The sequence below is a fragment of the Moschus berezovskii genome, chromosome 19 (genome assembly GCF_049115385.1).
Source record: "Moschus berezovskii isolate FMDL1 chromosome 19, NW_MosBer_1.0, whole genome shotgun sequence".
NCBI classification, from domain to species: Eukaryota; Metazoa; Chordata; class Mammalia; order Artiodactyla; family Moschidae; genus Moschus; species Moschus berezovskii.
This window is the reverse complement of record NC_142478.1, coordinates 51,332,470-51,348,929: the sequence shown is the minus strand read 5'-3', so window position 1 is coordinate 51,348,929 and position 16,460 is coordinate 51,332,470. Positions and strand designations below refer to the sequence as shown.

The window sequence follows — 16,460 nt, the reverse complement described above, 5'->3', positions numbered from 1 at the left end:
TGTGCAGCATGTCATGTGAGATCTTAGTTCTCTGACCAGACATTGAAACTGTGTTTCCTGAATTGATAGAATGGAGTCTTAACCACGGGACTGCCAAGAAAGTCACAACCTGGATATCTTTTAAAACTTTTTCTGGTTTTTTTTTGGCCGTGCCCTGGAACTTCAGGGATCTTAGTTCCCTGACCAGGGATTAAACCCCGGGCCCACAGTAGTGAAAGTGCAGAGTGCCATCAGGGAATTCCCTTACCTGGATATCTTAATGGCTTTATGCTAGTGACTTGAGGTCATCACCAGTGTGCACTTAATACAGTAGGGTTTTTACTTTCTCTTATTTTGCTGTTGGTTCATGGCATGCTGGGTTCCTTTAAGAGTGATATAAGATGGAGGAGATGCCATCCGTCCTGTCATAACCAGCTTTCGGTGCTGAGTTGTCTTCATATCCCTAAATCACAAGCCATCGAATGTATGGAATTTCCTATAGTTCTCTACACATGCCTTGAAGACAATAGATGCCGCAAAAGTCCTATGGATTAGCACTTGATAAAACCCCCTGTTCGGTTCAGTTCAGTTCAGTTGCTCATTCGTATCCGACTCTTTACGACCCCATGCATTACAGCAAGTCAGGCCTCCCTGTCCATCACCAACTCCTGGAGTTTACTCAGACTCATGTCCATGAGTTGGTGATACCATCCAACCATCTCATTCTCTGTCACCTTCTTCTCCTTCTGCCTTCGATCATTCCCAGCATCAGGGTCTTTTCCAGTGTGTCAGTTCGTCCCATCCCGTGGCCAAAGTACTGAAGTTTCAGCTTCAGCATCAGTCCTTCCAATGAATATTCAGGACTGATTTCCTTTAGGATTGACTAGTTGGATCTCCTTACAATCCAAGGGACTCTCAAGAGTCTGTCTCCTCCAACACCACAGTTCAAAAGCATCAGTTCTTCAGCACTCAGCTTTCTTTATAGTCCAACTCTCACATCCATACATGACTACTGGAAAAACCATAGTTTTGACCAGATGGACCTTTGTTGGCAAAGTAATGACTCTGCTTTTTAATATGCTGTCTAAGTTGGTCATAGCTTTTCTTCCAAGGAGTAAGCATCTTTTAATTTCATGGCTGCGGTCACCATCTGCAGTGATTTTGGAGCCCCCCAAAATAAAGTCTGTCACTGTTTCCTTATCTGTTTGCCATGAAGTGATGGGACCAGATGTCATGATCTTAGTTTTCTTAATGTTGAGTTTTAAGCCAACTTTTTCACTCTCCTCTTTCACTTTCATCAAGAGGCTCTTTAGTTCTTCACTTTCTGCCATAAGGGTTGTGTCATCTGCATATCTGAGGTTATTGATATTTCTTCTGGCAGTCTTGATTCCAGCTTGTGCTTCATCCAGTCCAGCATTTCGAATGATGTACTTAACCACTAGACCATTCAGATATGACCTAAATCAAATCCCTTATGATTATACAGTCGAAGTGAGAAATAGATTCAAGGGACTAGATCTGATAGATAGAGTGCCTGATGAACTCTGGATGGAGGTTCGTGACATTGTACAGGAGTCAGGGATCAAGACCATCCCCATGGAAAAGAAATGCAAAAAAGCAAAACGGCTGTCTGAGGAGGCCTTACAAATAGCTGTGAAAAGAAGAGAAGCGAAAAGCAAAGGAGAAAAGGAAAGATATAAGCATCTGAATGCAGAGTTCCAAAGAATAGCAAGGAGAGATAAGAAAGCCTTCCTCAGTGATCAATGCAAAGAAATAGAGGAAAACAACAGAATAGGAAAAACAAGAGACCTCTTCAAGAAAATTAGAGATTCCAAGGGAACATTTCATGCAAAGATGGTCTCGATAAAGGACAGAAATGGTAGGGATCTAACAGAAGCAGAAGATATTAAGAAGAGGTGGCAAGAATATACAGAAGAACTGTACAAAAAAGATCTTCACGACCAGGATAGTCACGATAATGTGATCACTGACCTAGAGCCAGACATCTTGGAATGTGAAGTCAAGTGGGCCTTAGAAAGCATCACTACGAACAAAGCTAGTGGAGGTGATGGAATTCCAGTTGAACTATTTCAAATCTTGAAAGATCGTGCTGTGAAAGTGCTGCACTCAATATGCCAGCAAATTTGGAAAACTCAGCAGTGGCCACAGGACTGGAAAAGGTCATTCTTCATTCCAATCCCAAAGAAAGGCAATGCCAAAGAATGCTCAGACTACCACACAATTGCACTCATCTCACACGCTAGTAAAGTCATGCTCAAAATTCTCCAAGCCAGGCTTCAGCAATATGTGAACCGTGAACTCCCAGATGTTCAAGCAGGTTTTAGAAAAGGCAGAGGAACCAGAGATCAAATTGCCAACATCCTCTGGGTCATCGAAAAAGCAAGAGAGTTCCAGAAAAATATCTATTTCTGCTTCATTGACTATGCCAAAGCCTTTGACTATGTGGAACACAATAAACTGTGGAAAATTCTGAAAGAGATGGGAATACCAGACCACCTGACCTGCCTCTTGAGAAACCTGTATGCAGGTCAGGAAGCAACAGTCAGAACTGTACATGGAACAACAGACTGGTTCCAGAAAGGAAAAGGAGTATGTCAAGGTTGTATATTGTCACCTTGCTTATTTAACTTATATGCAGAGTACATCATGAGGAACGCTGGGCTGGAAGAAGCACAAGCTGGAATCAAGATTGCTGGGAGAAATATCAATAATCTCAGATATGCAGATGACACTACCCTTATGGCCGAAAGTGAAGAGGAACTCAAAAGCCTCTTGATGAAAGAGAAAGAGGAGAGTGAAAAGGTTGGCTTGAAGCTCAACATTCAGAAAACAAAGATCATGGCATCTGGTCCCATCACTTCATGGGAAATAGATGGAGAAACAGTGGAAGCAGTGTCAGACTTTATTTTTTGGGGCTCCAAAATCACTGCGGATGCTAATTGCAGTCATGAAATTAAAAGACGCTTACTCCTTGGAAGGAAAGTTATGACCAACCTAGATGGTATATTAAAAAGCAGAGACATTACTTTGCCAACCAAGGTCCATCTAGTCAAGGCTATGGTTTTTCCCGTGGTCGTGTATGGATGTGAGAGTTGGACTGTGAAGAAAGCTGATCGCCGAAGAATTGATGCTTTTGAACTGTGGTGTTGGAGAAGACTCTTGAGAGTCCCTTGTACTGCAAGGAGATCTAACCAGTCCATTGTAAAGGAGATCAATCCTGGGTGTTCATTGGAAGGACTGATGCTAAAGCTGAAACTCCAATACTTTGGCCACCTCATGCGGCGAGTTGACTCACTGGAAAAGACTCTGATGCTGGGAAAGGTTGGGGGCAGGAGGAGAAGGGGACGACGGAGAATGAGATGGCTGGATGGCATCACCGACTCTGTGGACATGAGTTTGAGTGAACTCCGGGAGTTGGTGATGGACAGGGAGGCCTGGAGTGCTGTGATTCATGGAGTTGCGGAGAGTCGGACACGACTGAGCGACTGAACTGAACTGAATTCTGCATATAAGTTAAATAAACAGGGTGACAATATACAGCCTTGATGTACTCCTTTCCTGATTTGGAACCAAGCTGTTGTTCCATATACAGTTCTAAATGTTGCTTTTTGACCTGCATACAGATTTTTCAGGACGCAGGTCAGGTGGTCTGGTACTCCCATCTCTTGAAGAATTTTCCAGTTTGTTATAATCCACACAGTCAAAGGCTTTGGCATAGTCAATAAAGCAGAAATAGATGTTTTTCTGGCACTCTCTTGGTTTTTTGGATGATCCAACGGATGTTGACAGTTTGATATCTGGTTCCTCTGCCTTTTCTAAATCCAGCTTGAACATCTGGAAGTTCATGGTTCACATACTGTTGAAGCAGCTTGGAGAACTTTGAGCATCATTTTGCTAGCATGTGAGATGAGTGCAATTGTGCAGTAGTTTGAGCCTTCTTGCCTTTCTTTGGGATTGGAATGAAAACTGATGTTTTCCAGTCCTGTGGCCTCTGCTGAGTTTTCCAAATTTGCTGGCCTATTGAGTGTACCACTTTTACAGCATCATGTTTCAGGATTTGAAATAGCTCAACTGGAATTCCATCACCTCCACTAGCTTTGTTCGTAGTGATGCTTTCTAAGGCCCACTTGACTTCACGTTCCAGGATGTCTGACTCTAGGTGAGTGATCACACCATTGTGGTTATCTGGGTCATGAAGATCTTTTTTGCATAGTTCTTCTGTATATTCTTGCCACCTCTTCTTAATATCTTCTGCTTCTGTTAAGTCCATACCATTTCTGTCCTTTATCAAGCCCATCTTTGCATGAAATGTTCTCTTGGTATCTCTAATTTTCTTGAAGAGATCTTTAGTCTTTCCCATTCTATTGTTTTCCTCTATTTCTTTGAATTGATTGCTGAGAAAGGCTTTCTTATCTGTCCTTGCTATTCTTTGGAACTCTTCATACAAATGGGCATATCTTTCCTTTTCTCCTTTGCTTTTCACTTCTCTTCTTTTCACAGCTATTTTTAAGAGCACCTCAGACAACCATTTTGCCTTTTTGCATTTCTTTTTCTTGGGGATGGTCTTGATCACTGCCTCCTGTACAATGTCACAAACCTCTGTCATAGTTTTTTAGGCACTGTGTCAGATCTAATCCCTTGAATCTATTCCCTTTTAATCTAATCGCTTGAATCCCTTGAATCTATTTCTACCCCCTGCAGAAAAGGAAATGTTTGGCCATTGGTCCTCCGACTCTGAATCACACTTCACATCTGCATTCTCATAACCCTAGTTTTTTACTTCAGGGTCTACTTAATTAGAGTGATGCTACTATTGTATCATAAGTGTTTGTAACATCCGTTTATTCCTTTGGACGCTTGTTGAATTTACTGACCAAGGGTACAATTTGTGAATTTTGATGTTTCAGAGGTCATGGTAAATAATTAAAGCAGGAAAAAAAAATCATGCTACATAAACTTAAGAAATGACTGATGTTGTATGCCTAATATTTTTTGCAAATGTGGCATCATTTAAAAAAGCAAACATAAAAAAATAAAATACCATGGGCTGGGGTAGAAGCTATATACCGATGCCTTTAATTCTCGTGTTCGGAAGCTTTTAGAGCACAGAGCCTGGATTTGTGACATGTTCTTCTTCAGCCAGATGTTGAATGCCTAATATCTCAATCTGAGCTTAATGATTAGCATTAATCTCCATTGTGGTTTAAAATCAGCTTTCAACTAGAGTCACTAGAGCAGTACATTGTACTCTTCATATTAGCTTTAAAAATGTACATTCTTAGAGTACCAGTCCTCAAGCTTTGCTGAATCGCTCCTTTGTATGTAAATACACATTTCCTCTCCCCCACCTTCTTAAGAAAAGGTAAAGTGGATTTCGGGAATGATTTTGTAGCCAGCACATACAGCATTTCATTGCAGATGAATTGCTGTCAGATCTCATTTATTTCAAAGGAAAGGCAGCTCTGAGTAATTCCGTCTGCTTTCAGATGCCGACACTGTGTTCCTTTTGAAAACTCCAAAATAACCTTTGGGATGAGGGTTTTGAATGAAACTGATTTTAGAGGAGCTGTGGAGGGTGGATTTCATTAGAATCAATTCAAAGACCCAAAGTGGTTAATCACAGAATAAGTGCATCTCACTTTGGAGGGAGGGGATCTTTTGACCTTTCAGAATTAGCGTTGTTTTGTCATGCATGGGTGCATGCTAAATCGCTTCACCAGTTGTGTCCCACTCTTTTTGACCTTGTAGCCGGCCAACCTGCCCTGTCAATGGGATTCTTCAGGCAAGAATTCTGGAGTGGGTTGAATAACCTCCTCCAGGGATTCTAACCAATACGAGGATCAAGCCCAGTTCTCTTAGGTATTCTCCATTGACTGCTACTGCTGCTGCTACTGCTAAGTCACTTCAGTCGTGTCCGACTCTGTGTGACCCTATAGACGGAAGCCCACCAGGGTCCCCCGTCCCTGGGATTCTCCAGGCAAGAACACTGTAGTGGGTTGCCACTTCCTTCTCCAATGTGTGAAAGTGAAAAGTGAAAGTGAAGTAGCTCAGTCATGTCCGACCCTTAGCGACCCCACGGACTGCAGCCCACCAGGCTCCTCCATCCATGGGATTTGCTAGGCAAGAGTACTGGAGGGGCTTGCCATTGCCTTCTCCGTTGACTGGTGGGTTCTTAACCACCAGTGCCACCAGGGAAGCCCTTGTTTTGTTGCAGAGGCATGCAAAATCCCATTTGATAAGACACATTTCTTTGAAACGTGAACTGTCACCCACCAAGCTCTTCTGTCCATGGGATTTCCCAGGCAAGAATACTCGTGAGGGTTGCATTTCCTCCTCCAGAGGATCTTCCCGACCCAGGAATAGAACCCATGTCTCCTGCATTGGCAGGCTTATTCTTTACCACTGAGCTACCTGGGAAGCCCAATACAGACACCTATATAAGGCACCCTTCAAAAGCCCACTTACTGTGTGGATACAGAGCCCTGGTGGCTATGTTTCCAAAGACTGATCTGCAGTGTAGACTGGGGGGGGGTCATGTCTCTGAAAACCCTTATCAGCCCTGCTGAGGATGGTGCACCAGAGACAAAGCTTTTAAATTTATTTTTATTTGTTCATTTTTTGGCCACAATGCCCGGCATGTAGAATCTTAGTTCCCCAACTGGGGACCAAACCCACACCCCCTGCAGTGGAAGGTGGAGTCTTAACCACTGGACCACCAGGGGAAGCCCCAACAAAGCTTTTTTAAAAGTTCAAATTTGAAGCTTCCACCCACTTGCTGGATGCTTGAAGAGCTCATGGTGGGCAAGAGAAATCCAGTGACTGCAAACTTGACTAGGTGTTTGGTACCTCTTGAGCTCTGATGTTTCCTATTCTTAGTCCCCAAATGGGGCCCCAGATACCAGATTTGGGCTGATTTCTGCTCCAAGTGCCCCTCCCCAACACTGCCTTTTTCCCGGATCATGACCTGAAGGGGTTCAGAGGGTAAGCTCACTCATCTCCAAACACCATCTCCCCAAGACATTCCCAGGCACTGTGTTCATCAGGACCAGCATCACAGCACAGTCATATTCTGAGACTTTGCCTTTTTGAAGAGGTAACTTTACACCTAAAGACAGTGACTTGAGAATCAACCATCCTTAATGTCACATCTTGGCTGAATGAAAATAGCATTTCCATGTGCTTTTTAAATGACATGTTTTTTTTTTCTTTCACTTTTATTGAAGTGTAGTTGATTTACAATATAATATTGGTTTCAGGTGTACAGCAAAGTGATCCTGTTATATGTATGCATCTATACTCTTTTTTTCCAATTCTTTTCTATTACAGGTTATTATAAGATATTGAATATACAGTTGCTTGTGCTATACAGTAAATCCTTGTTGTTTAAGATGAACTTTGTCTCCCCAAAATGATGGTGATGAGCAATGGATTTGAGACCCCTGTGTCAGTTGAGAGCAAAGCTTCCACCAGGGCAAGACCACAGTTTTGTGATTCCTGGCCTGTGATCTTTTCCAAAATGCCAGATGGTACTCACTGGAGGTCAGAACCGAAGGCCCAAACAGTGGGCTCGTAAGGTGGCTGTGACTCTAATAGTTGAGATGTGGAGTTACTTTCTGCCTGTGCTGCTGACTTTTCTTGTCCCCAAGTGTAATAACAGTTGTTGTTCAGTTGCTAAGTTGCGTCCAACTCTTTGTGACCCCATGGACTGCAGCATGCCAGGCTTCCCTGTCCTTCACTATCTCCTGGAGCTTACTCAAACTCATGTCTTGAGTCAGTGATGCCATCCAACCATCTCATCCTCTGCTGCCCTCTTTTCCTCCTGCCCTCAATTTTTCCCAACATCAGGATCTTTTCCAGTGAGTTGGCTCTACGTCTCAGGTATTGGAGCTTCAGCATCAGTCGTTCCAAGGAATATTCTGGGTTGATTTCCTTTAGGATTGACTGATTTGATCCCCTTGCAGTCCAAGGGATGTTCAAAAGTCTTCTCCAACACCAAAGGTTCAAAAGCATCAATTCTTCGGTGCTCAGCCTTCTTTATGGTCCAACTCTCACATCCATACATGACTACTGGAAAAAACCATAGCTTTGATTCTAATGACAGTGGAGGGTCTCAATCTTTACCCTACATCATGAGAAGGGAAATTCATGACTTGGAGACTTTTATCATCATGAGGAACCCCATGCTGGCTGACCCCAGGCCTTTGAGACTGGAAAGATTGTTTAGTGGGTAATCAGGTGATAAATCTTATTTCTCCTACCTCTGTATCCATGCCAAAGGGATGTGTATAGACCTGGTGGCATTCGTATGGCTGGTGCTGAAAGAAAATTACCCATCAGGGAAAGTGAGAATGATGGTAATTTAAAAATGTATACTCTAGGGACTTCCCTGCTGGTCCAGTGGCAAAGTCTCCATGCTCCACTACAGGGGGCTGAGGTTCGATCCATGGTCAGGGAACTAGATTCCACATGCCACAGCTAAGAGTTCACATACCACCATGGAGATCCTGCATGCAACAACTAAAACCCTGTGCAGCCAAATAAACAGGTAAATATTTTCAAAAAGTGTACTCCAGGCTGCCACTGATGAAATGTGAACTGAACATTGGAGAGAGAGAAGGTTTCCTTGTGACGTTGCAGTAAGACAGGCCAATACAGTATACAGTTTCCCAACACTTGCAAATACAGTCAGTCATTAAGATTCAGTGTGTCATTGGAAAATCTGGGGTTTGTGTTGGGAAAACACTTTGGGCAAAATATTGGGGTGATTTTTGTGTGATGCCAGAGCTCCAGTGAAACTAAGGAGTCATTCTATCACAAACTGGCTCATCTAACCTCACAGACTCTGACAGTGATTGCCCACCCTTCTCCTTTGCTCTTTACATCCTTTCAGGCAATGGATTTGGAAGTCCCGGTGTTGGCGAGGAACATCCCAGGAAACACCGCGGTGGTGAAGCATGAAGTTACAGGATTGCTGTTTTCAGACCCTCAGGTAAAGGAGAGCAATTTCCCTGTGTTCACTTGGTCTGAGTCATTTTCATCCACCTGTGGTTCAGAGAGTCTGTAATTTGCATCTTTGTGATTAGCTCTCAGTGTTCCCTTTATACAGGAAGTCCCCTACATACAAACAAGCCCAATTCTGAGAGCACATTCATAAGTCCAGTTCATTTGTAAGTCCAGCCAAATTAGCTTAGGTACCCAACTAACACTATTGGCTATATATTACTGTACTGTGATAGGGTTATAATACTTTTCATACAAATACTACATAAAAAGCAAACAAGAAAACATTTTTAATCTTACAGTAGAGGACCTTGAAAAATACAGTAAGACAATTGACATACGTTGAGTGTACAGGCAGGAAGAGTCCCTGACTGGAGGAGGGAGAGGAGGTGGGAGAAGGCAGAGCTGAAGGATCGTCAGCAACAGGAGACGGAGGGCAAGCTGCAACTTCACTCACGCCTGACGCGGATGGCTCAGGTTCCGGTTCCTTGCTGGATTTAATTCTATCGACACTCTTGAAAAAACAATCCAGTGATGTCTGCGTAGTAGCTCTTCTTTTCTCGTCATATAGATGACACAGTAGCACTGGATTGCTTTCTGAATGGCTGCTGCGACCTTCATGTACCAGTCCACGTTAGGGTCCTATGCCTCAAAACCTACCAGTGCCTCCTCAAGTAAAGAAAATCCCCGGGCCATTTCCTGCATCATGAGTCTCTTCAGGTCTTCAATTACTGCTTCTTCCTCTTGTCTCTCTTCAGCCTTTCTCTGGGTTGCTGCTTTCAGGCTTGCTTCTGGGCATCCTGGACCTGAAATAAAGATGCTGTACTCCTGTACTCTGTACAGGCTGTGCAGTAAAGTACACAAAAGCACAGCCACTTATAGGGGATGCACGCACAGGAAAATGTGCACCAGTGGTGGTGGTTTAGTCGCTAAGTCCTGTCTCGCTCTTGCGACCCCAGGGACTGCAGCCCACCAGGCTCCCCTGTCCTTGTGGTTTTCCAGGTAAGAATACTGGAGTGGGTTGCCACTCTCTACATGACTGGACTTGCGAATGTGAATTAGCATCTTTGAAAGCTAGCAACTTGAAGGTTTACATGTAGCGGACTTATTGTAATCAGTAAAAGAGTATATGGAACACAGGGTCACTTTGTCACATGGGCAGCCTCCTGGACATGTGACTAATAGAAACCTAGGGACTTTCCAGAAACTTGAGACCTGGGTTCTATTTCTGATGCTGCTGGTGTTGATTACGGTGAACTTGAGCAAGTCACTTCCCCTCTTAGATGCTTGAATTTCTGGTTTCTTTTTTTAAAGTTTATTTTATTGAAGTATCAGTTCAGTTCAGTCGCTCAGTCGTGTCCGACTCTCTGCGACCCCATGAATCACAGCACGCCACGCCTCCCTGTCCATCACCAACTCCCAGAGTTCACTCAAACTCATGTCCATCGAGTCGGTGATGCCATCCAGCCATCTCATTCTCTGTCATCCCCTTCTCCTCCCACCCCCAATCCCTCCCAGCATCAGAGTCTTTTCCACTGAGTTAACTCTTTGCATGAGGTGGCCAAAGTATTGGAGTTTCAGCTTCAGCATCAGTCCTTCCAATGAACACTCAAGATTGATCTCTTTTAGAATGGACTGGTTGGATCTCCTTGCAGTCCAAGGGACTCTCAAGAGTCTATATTGAAGTATAGTTGATTTAAAATGTGTTAGTTTCTGCTGTATAGCACAGTGATTCAGTGATATATGTATATACATGTATGCATTGTCTTTCATATGCTTTTCCATCATGGTTTATCACAGGATATTTAATATAGTTCCCTGTGTTCCACAGTAGGATCTTGTTGTTTATCCATGCTATATATAGTCATTTGCATCTACTAACCCCAAACTCCCAAATAGATTTCTGGTTTCTGAAGCAGGTGTTCTTCAGGTATAATCCTAGACTTCTGGAATATCCCCTGCTGTTCAGAAGATTGCCATATATATGATCCCTTGCAGTTCTTCAAAACGATGTACAGAAGAAGCAGCATGGTTGTGTTCATACATGTACGTGTCTGATACATGTGTGCATCTGAAATTAAAATAAAGGCCAGTGCAGTTGACAGGGGGCACAGATGATGGGCACAGTGTCATCCGGGGCACCCGTGTGTGCCAGGACCTTCCAGGACACATGTGAGGGGGTTCCAGCCTCAAGGTCTGAAGTTCCAAGGATGTGTCTGCCTTTAAATCCCTGGGACCCTGTGCAGGGCATGTAGCCTTAACCTGAGTCTCCAAGCTCCGTCTTCTCCTCGGTACAAGTGGAACTAATTATAACAGCACATAGAGGCGTGTCGTTGGCTAAAGCGGCTGATATACAGGGCTGAGCTCTGGGTACTGCACGCAGCCCAAGGCTCTGGGTACCGTTATCAACAAATGAGAACCCTTGATGCCTTATAGCTCTTGTTGTTGTTGTTTAGTCAGTAAGTTGTGTCTGACGCTTTGTGACCCCTTGGACTGTAGTCCTCCAGAATCTTCTGTCCATGGAATTCTCCAGGCCACAATACTGGAGTGGGTTGCCATTTCCTCCTCCAGCAGACTTCCAGATCCAGGGATCAAACCCACATTTCCTGCGTTGCAGGCGGGTTCTTTATCACTGAGCCACCAGAGAAGCCCTTTCCTTTGAATGGTGTTGTTGTTTGTGGATGGCATGGCAACCCATTCCAGTATTCTTGCCTGGAAAATCCCATGGACAGAGGAACCTGGCAGGCTACAGTCCGTGGGGTCGAAAAGAGTTGGACGCAACTGAAGCGACTGAGCACGCACGCAGTGCACATGTTATTTTTAGTTGCTGAGTTGTGTCTGACTCTTGTGACCCCATGGACTGTAGTCTGCCAGGCTCCTCCAGGCAAGAATACTGGTGAGGGTTGCCATTTCCTTCTCCAGCGGATCTTCCCAACCCAGGGATCAAACCTGCGTCTCCTGCATTGCAGGAAGATTCTTTATCGCTGCACCACCGAGGAAGCTGAGCCACTGGGGAAGCCCTTTCCTTTGAATAGTAACCCCTAAAAGCCAAAACAATACCAGGAAATGAAGAGTGTGTAGTGGTTCCCTGCTGATTCTCTAGACAAAGGCACATTGCTTTTTACCACGTTCTGCATCTCCGCATCAGCACCAGCCATGCCGGAGGTCATAGGATATTGTCTCCCTGTGGGCAAAGAGATTTTATTTTTATCTTCCCAAACACACTGTCTATTTATTTTATAGCTCAATTTCAAACCACTGCAGTTTTATCAGCAAGTGTCTGAATAGCCATCACTTATAAATGGGTGTATCAAGTCCAATGTTAGAACAAAAGCAGTTTGGCTCTCCTGACTTCATTTCATGTTCCTTGTAAGACATTCCTTTTAATATTTGCAAATAACGATCCTGTCACTGACACATCCAAGTTATTTCTGCTGGTTACCGGCTTCCTATGAGTTATCAGACACAACCCCAAAGCACTGACAAAGTTAAGGCTTGGGCCTATTTTGATTCCAATCCTTCAATGTTACTTTTACAAAGGATGTTAAAAAAAAAGTAGAACTGCTCTATGTTTCAAACAGGGGGAGGCTGTGTGTGTGTGTGTTTTTTTTTCCTTTTTAATATCACATTTTGAAACATGTGCTAGACACGGATATCACACGTGGCTTTGTTTCATAGTCGTGATCAGACTCAACCTAGCATGGAGTGGGAGCCGTTGCTTTAAAAACAAATGTGCATTTTCCACAAGTCAGTTGCTGTGGTTGCTGTCATCTCAGTTCAGGAGCTCAAATGAAATTAACCACTGACTAGTTGTCAGTGTTTGTGAGATTTATTTCGAATATGTCTTCAAATATGTCCTCGAAGCTCCATCTCACTTATTAAAAAGGGACTTCCATGCAAGGGTGTCAGCCTCATAAAGTTAATATAGATAGATACATAGAAACATAGATAGATACATAGTTACAAATATACATACATACATACACACACACATGTGTATTTGCTCTGTCTTGTCCAACTCTTTGCAACCCCATGAACTGTAGCCTGCCAGGCTCCTCAGTCCATGGGATTTTCCAGGCAAAAATCCTAAAGTGGGCTGCTATTTCCTACTCTGGGAGATCTTCCCCACCCAGGGATCAAACCCTCATCTCTTATGTCTCCTGCATTGACAGGCGAGCAGATTCTTTACCACTGAGCCACCTGGGAAACCCACATACATATATATAAAATGCAAAAAGTCATATTTTGGATTTTCAACAAAATGATGATTAAAAATATTCAGCTGTGGTAGGAACAAAATAACCTCTAGTTTTATACACTTCAGCCACGGAAAACCTTAATTTACGTGAAGCTTTCCAAACCTACTAAACATTGATTTTTTGTTGTTGTTGTTACCACAACAATCTCATTCTTTTTCTTTTTAGGAAGAAAAGAGCTGAGCTATTTTATGGCACCATTTTATAGCTTCAGAATTAAAATCCATTTGACATTTAGTAGAAACTGTGAATCCATATTCTTTCTCAAGGACAGACTTTTGAAGTGTAGTCCAAACTAATTTTGCTGGGAGGTTCTGTTTGTGTTTTAGGCAACTGTAAAGAAAATCATAACTTTTGGAATAATGATGACAGCTAACATTTATCGTGTGTGTATTTTGTTCCGGCCTCTCTTCTTTGTGTTCACCATACACTTTTACTAAGACTGTTTGATTTTCAAACTTTGATAGTCAATCAAAAGTTTCAGGTTTGGAAGAAGTGAGACATGTCGGATACGTAGCAGCCTCCTTCAGGCTGTGTTTGGAACTTGAGTTTTGCGCTTGAAATATGAGTGATCCTGGACAGGATCACTTCTTCTTCCTGGGCTCAGTCTTTGATCCATAAGATGGAGATAATGATGCTGGTCTTTGGGGAACAGCAGAAAGTGCGTGGGGTTGAGTTCCATCCTTGGTCTCAGAGGAGAGCTGTGTGGATACAGAGTTGATCGTATTCACGGTGCTGACTGTGGGTGACGTCACTGGCTGCCCCCTGGGAGCTATATAGTCTGCAGCGCTCTGAGACTTAAGCACTGGAATTAGACTCAATACAGTGAGACGTTCTCCTTGTGAGATCTGGCCAGCGTCGTGCAAAATATCATTTCTCTTTTTATTCCCTCCCACCTTCCACTATTTCCCACCCCTCTCGGTTGTTACAGAGCCCTGGTTTGAGTTCCCTGAGTCATACAGCATATTTCCACTGGCTCGCTATCTTTCATGTGTTCATGTATATGCTTCTGTGCTGTTCTCTCCATTCATCTCACCCTCTCCTTCCTCTCCCCCAATCTGTCCACAAGCCTGTTCTCTGTGATTGCGTCCCCATTGCTGCCCTGTGAATGGGTTCATCACTAGCATCTTTCTAGATTCCATATATATGCGTCAATATATGATATTTGCAAAGCAAAGTTTTAACTTTTTAGTCAAACATTTAGGATTCTTGGATACTAAATAAGTGGCGCTGGTGGTAAAGAACCCGCCTGCCAATGTAGGAGACATAAGAGATGTGGGTTCAATCCCTGGGTCAGGAAGATTCCCCTGGAGGAGGGCACGGCAACCACTCCAGTGTTCTTGCCTGGAAAAATCCCATGGACAGAGGAGCCTGGAGGGCTAGAGTCCACCAGGTTGAAGAGTCAGACACAACTGACTCAACTTAGCATGAACACATGATGCATAAGCCCCCAACCAGTCCCCTCAAAATGTAAAAGCACAGATGAATGTTCAGTGTTGATTGGATTTCCACTGAAGCCCGAAGGAAACTCAGGGCAAACTCAGTTCAGTTCAGTTCAGTCGCTCAGTCGTGTCCGACTCTTTGGGACCCCACAGACTGTAGCACGCCAGGCCACTCTGTCCATCGCCAGCTCCAGGAGTTTACTCAAACTCATGTCCACTGAGTCGGTGATGCCATCCAACCACCTCATCCTCTGTTGTCCCCTTCTCCTCCTGCCTTCAGTCTTTCATCAGGGTCTTTTCAAATGAGTCAGTTCTTCGCATCAGGTGGCCAAAGTATTGGAGTTTCAGCTTCAGCATCAGTCCTTCCAATGAATATTCAGGACTGATTTCCTTTAGGATTGACTGGTTGGATCTCCTTGCAGTCCAAGGGACTCTCAAGAGTCTTCTCCAGCACCAAAGTTCAAAGCACAAATTCTTCAGCACTCAGCTTTCTTTATAGTCCAACTCTCACATCCATACATGACCACGGGAAAAACCATAGCTTTGACAAGATAAACCTTTTTTGGCAAAGTAATATCTCTGCTTTTTAATATGCTGTCTAGGTTGGTCATAGCTTTTCTTCCAAGGAGTAAGCGTCTTTTAATTTCATGGCTGCAATCACCATCTGCAGTGATTTTGGAGCCCCCCAAAAATAAAGTCTGTCACTGTTTCCCCATCTATTTCCCATGAAGTGATGGGACCAGATGCCATGATCTTAGTTTTCTTAATGTTGAGTTTTAAGCCAACTTTTTCACTCTCCTCTTTCACTTTCATCAAGAGGCTCTTTAGTTCTTCCTTGCTTTCTGCCATAAGGGTGGAGTCATCTGTATAACTGAGGTTATTGATATTTCTCCCGGCAGTCTTGATTCCAGCTTGTGCTTCATCCAGCCCAGAGTTTCTCATGATGTACTCTGCGTGTAAGTTGAATAAGCAGGGTGACAATATACAGCCTTGATGTACTCCTTTCCCTGTTTGGAACTAGTCTGTTCCATGTCCAGTTCTAACTGTTGCTTCCTGACCTGCATACAGATTTCTCAAGAGGCAGGTCAGGTGGTCCGGTATTCCCATCTCTTTAAAAATTTTCCAGAGTTTGTTGTGGTCCATACAGTCAAAGGCCAGGGCAAAGTATGGGCGAACTAAATCGCAAGTCAAAACAACATTTATTTGCATGGATTTGCCCTTTAGGGTGACCATATTGTTCATTGTGCAAAACCAGAATATCGTTGAGAGTGAAAGTGGTGTTATTATTATTGTGTTTAATCGTTTGGCCACACTTTGTGGCATGTGGGATCTTATTTCCCTGACCAGGGATTAAACCCATGTCCCCTGTATTGGAAGTGCAGAGCCTTAATCACTGGACTGCCAGGGAAGTCTCAAAGGGGGTGCTATTGATAATTATGCTGAGATGACAGCTTTGAACCTCAACCAAATGACTGTCTGCTTGAAAATCTGGGATCAGGTGCATGGCAGGTATTTGTCCCAGGACCAGGGTGAGTCCAACCATGTGTGGAAGTTACAATTTTCTAATAGCCATGTTCAGAGAAAATAAAAAGAAACAGATGAAATTTATATCAATAATACAATGTGTTTTATTTAGCTCCATCTAGCCAAACTTGCCGGAGAAGGCAATGGCAAGCCACTCCAGTACTCTTGCCTAGCAAATCCCATGGATGGAGGAGCCTGGTAGGCTGCAGTCCCTGGAGTCACTCACTAGGGGTCGGAC

General features: G+C 43.6%; 1 protein-coding gene across 2 annotated transcripts in view; it reads left to right on the top strand.

Moving 5' to 3' along the window:
• Positions 1 to 16,460, top strand: part of GLT1D1 (glycosyltransferase 1 domain containing 1) — a 120,441-nt gene that overhangs the window by 87,657 nt on the left and 16,324 nt on the right. For both annotated transcript variants that reach the window (XM_088827839.1, XM_055405244.2), the window contains one exon: positions 8,891 to 8,989. In XM_088827839.1, the coding sequence (XP_088683965.1) occupies positions 8,891 to 8,989 (99 nt within the window). The remainder of the gene's footprint in view (positions 1 to 8,890; positions 8,990 to 16,460) is intronic.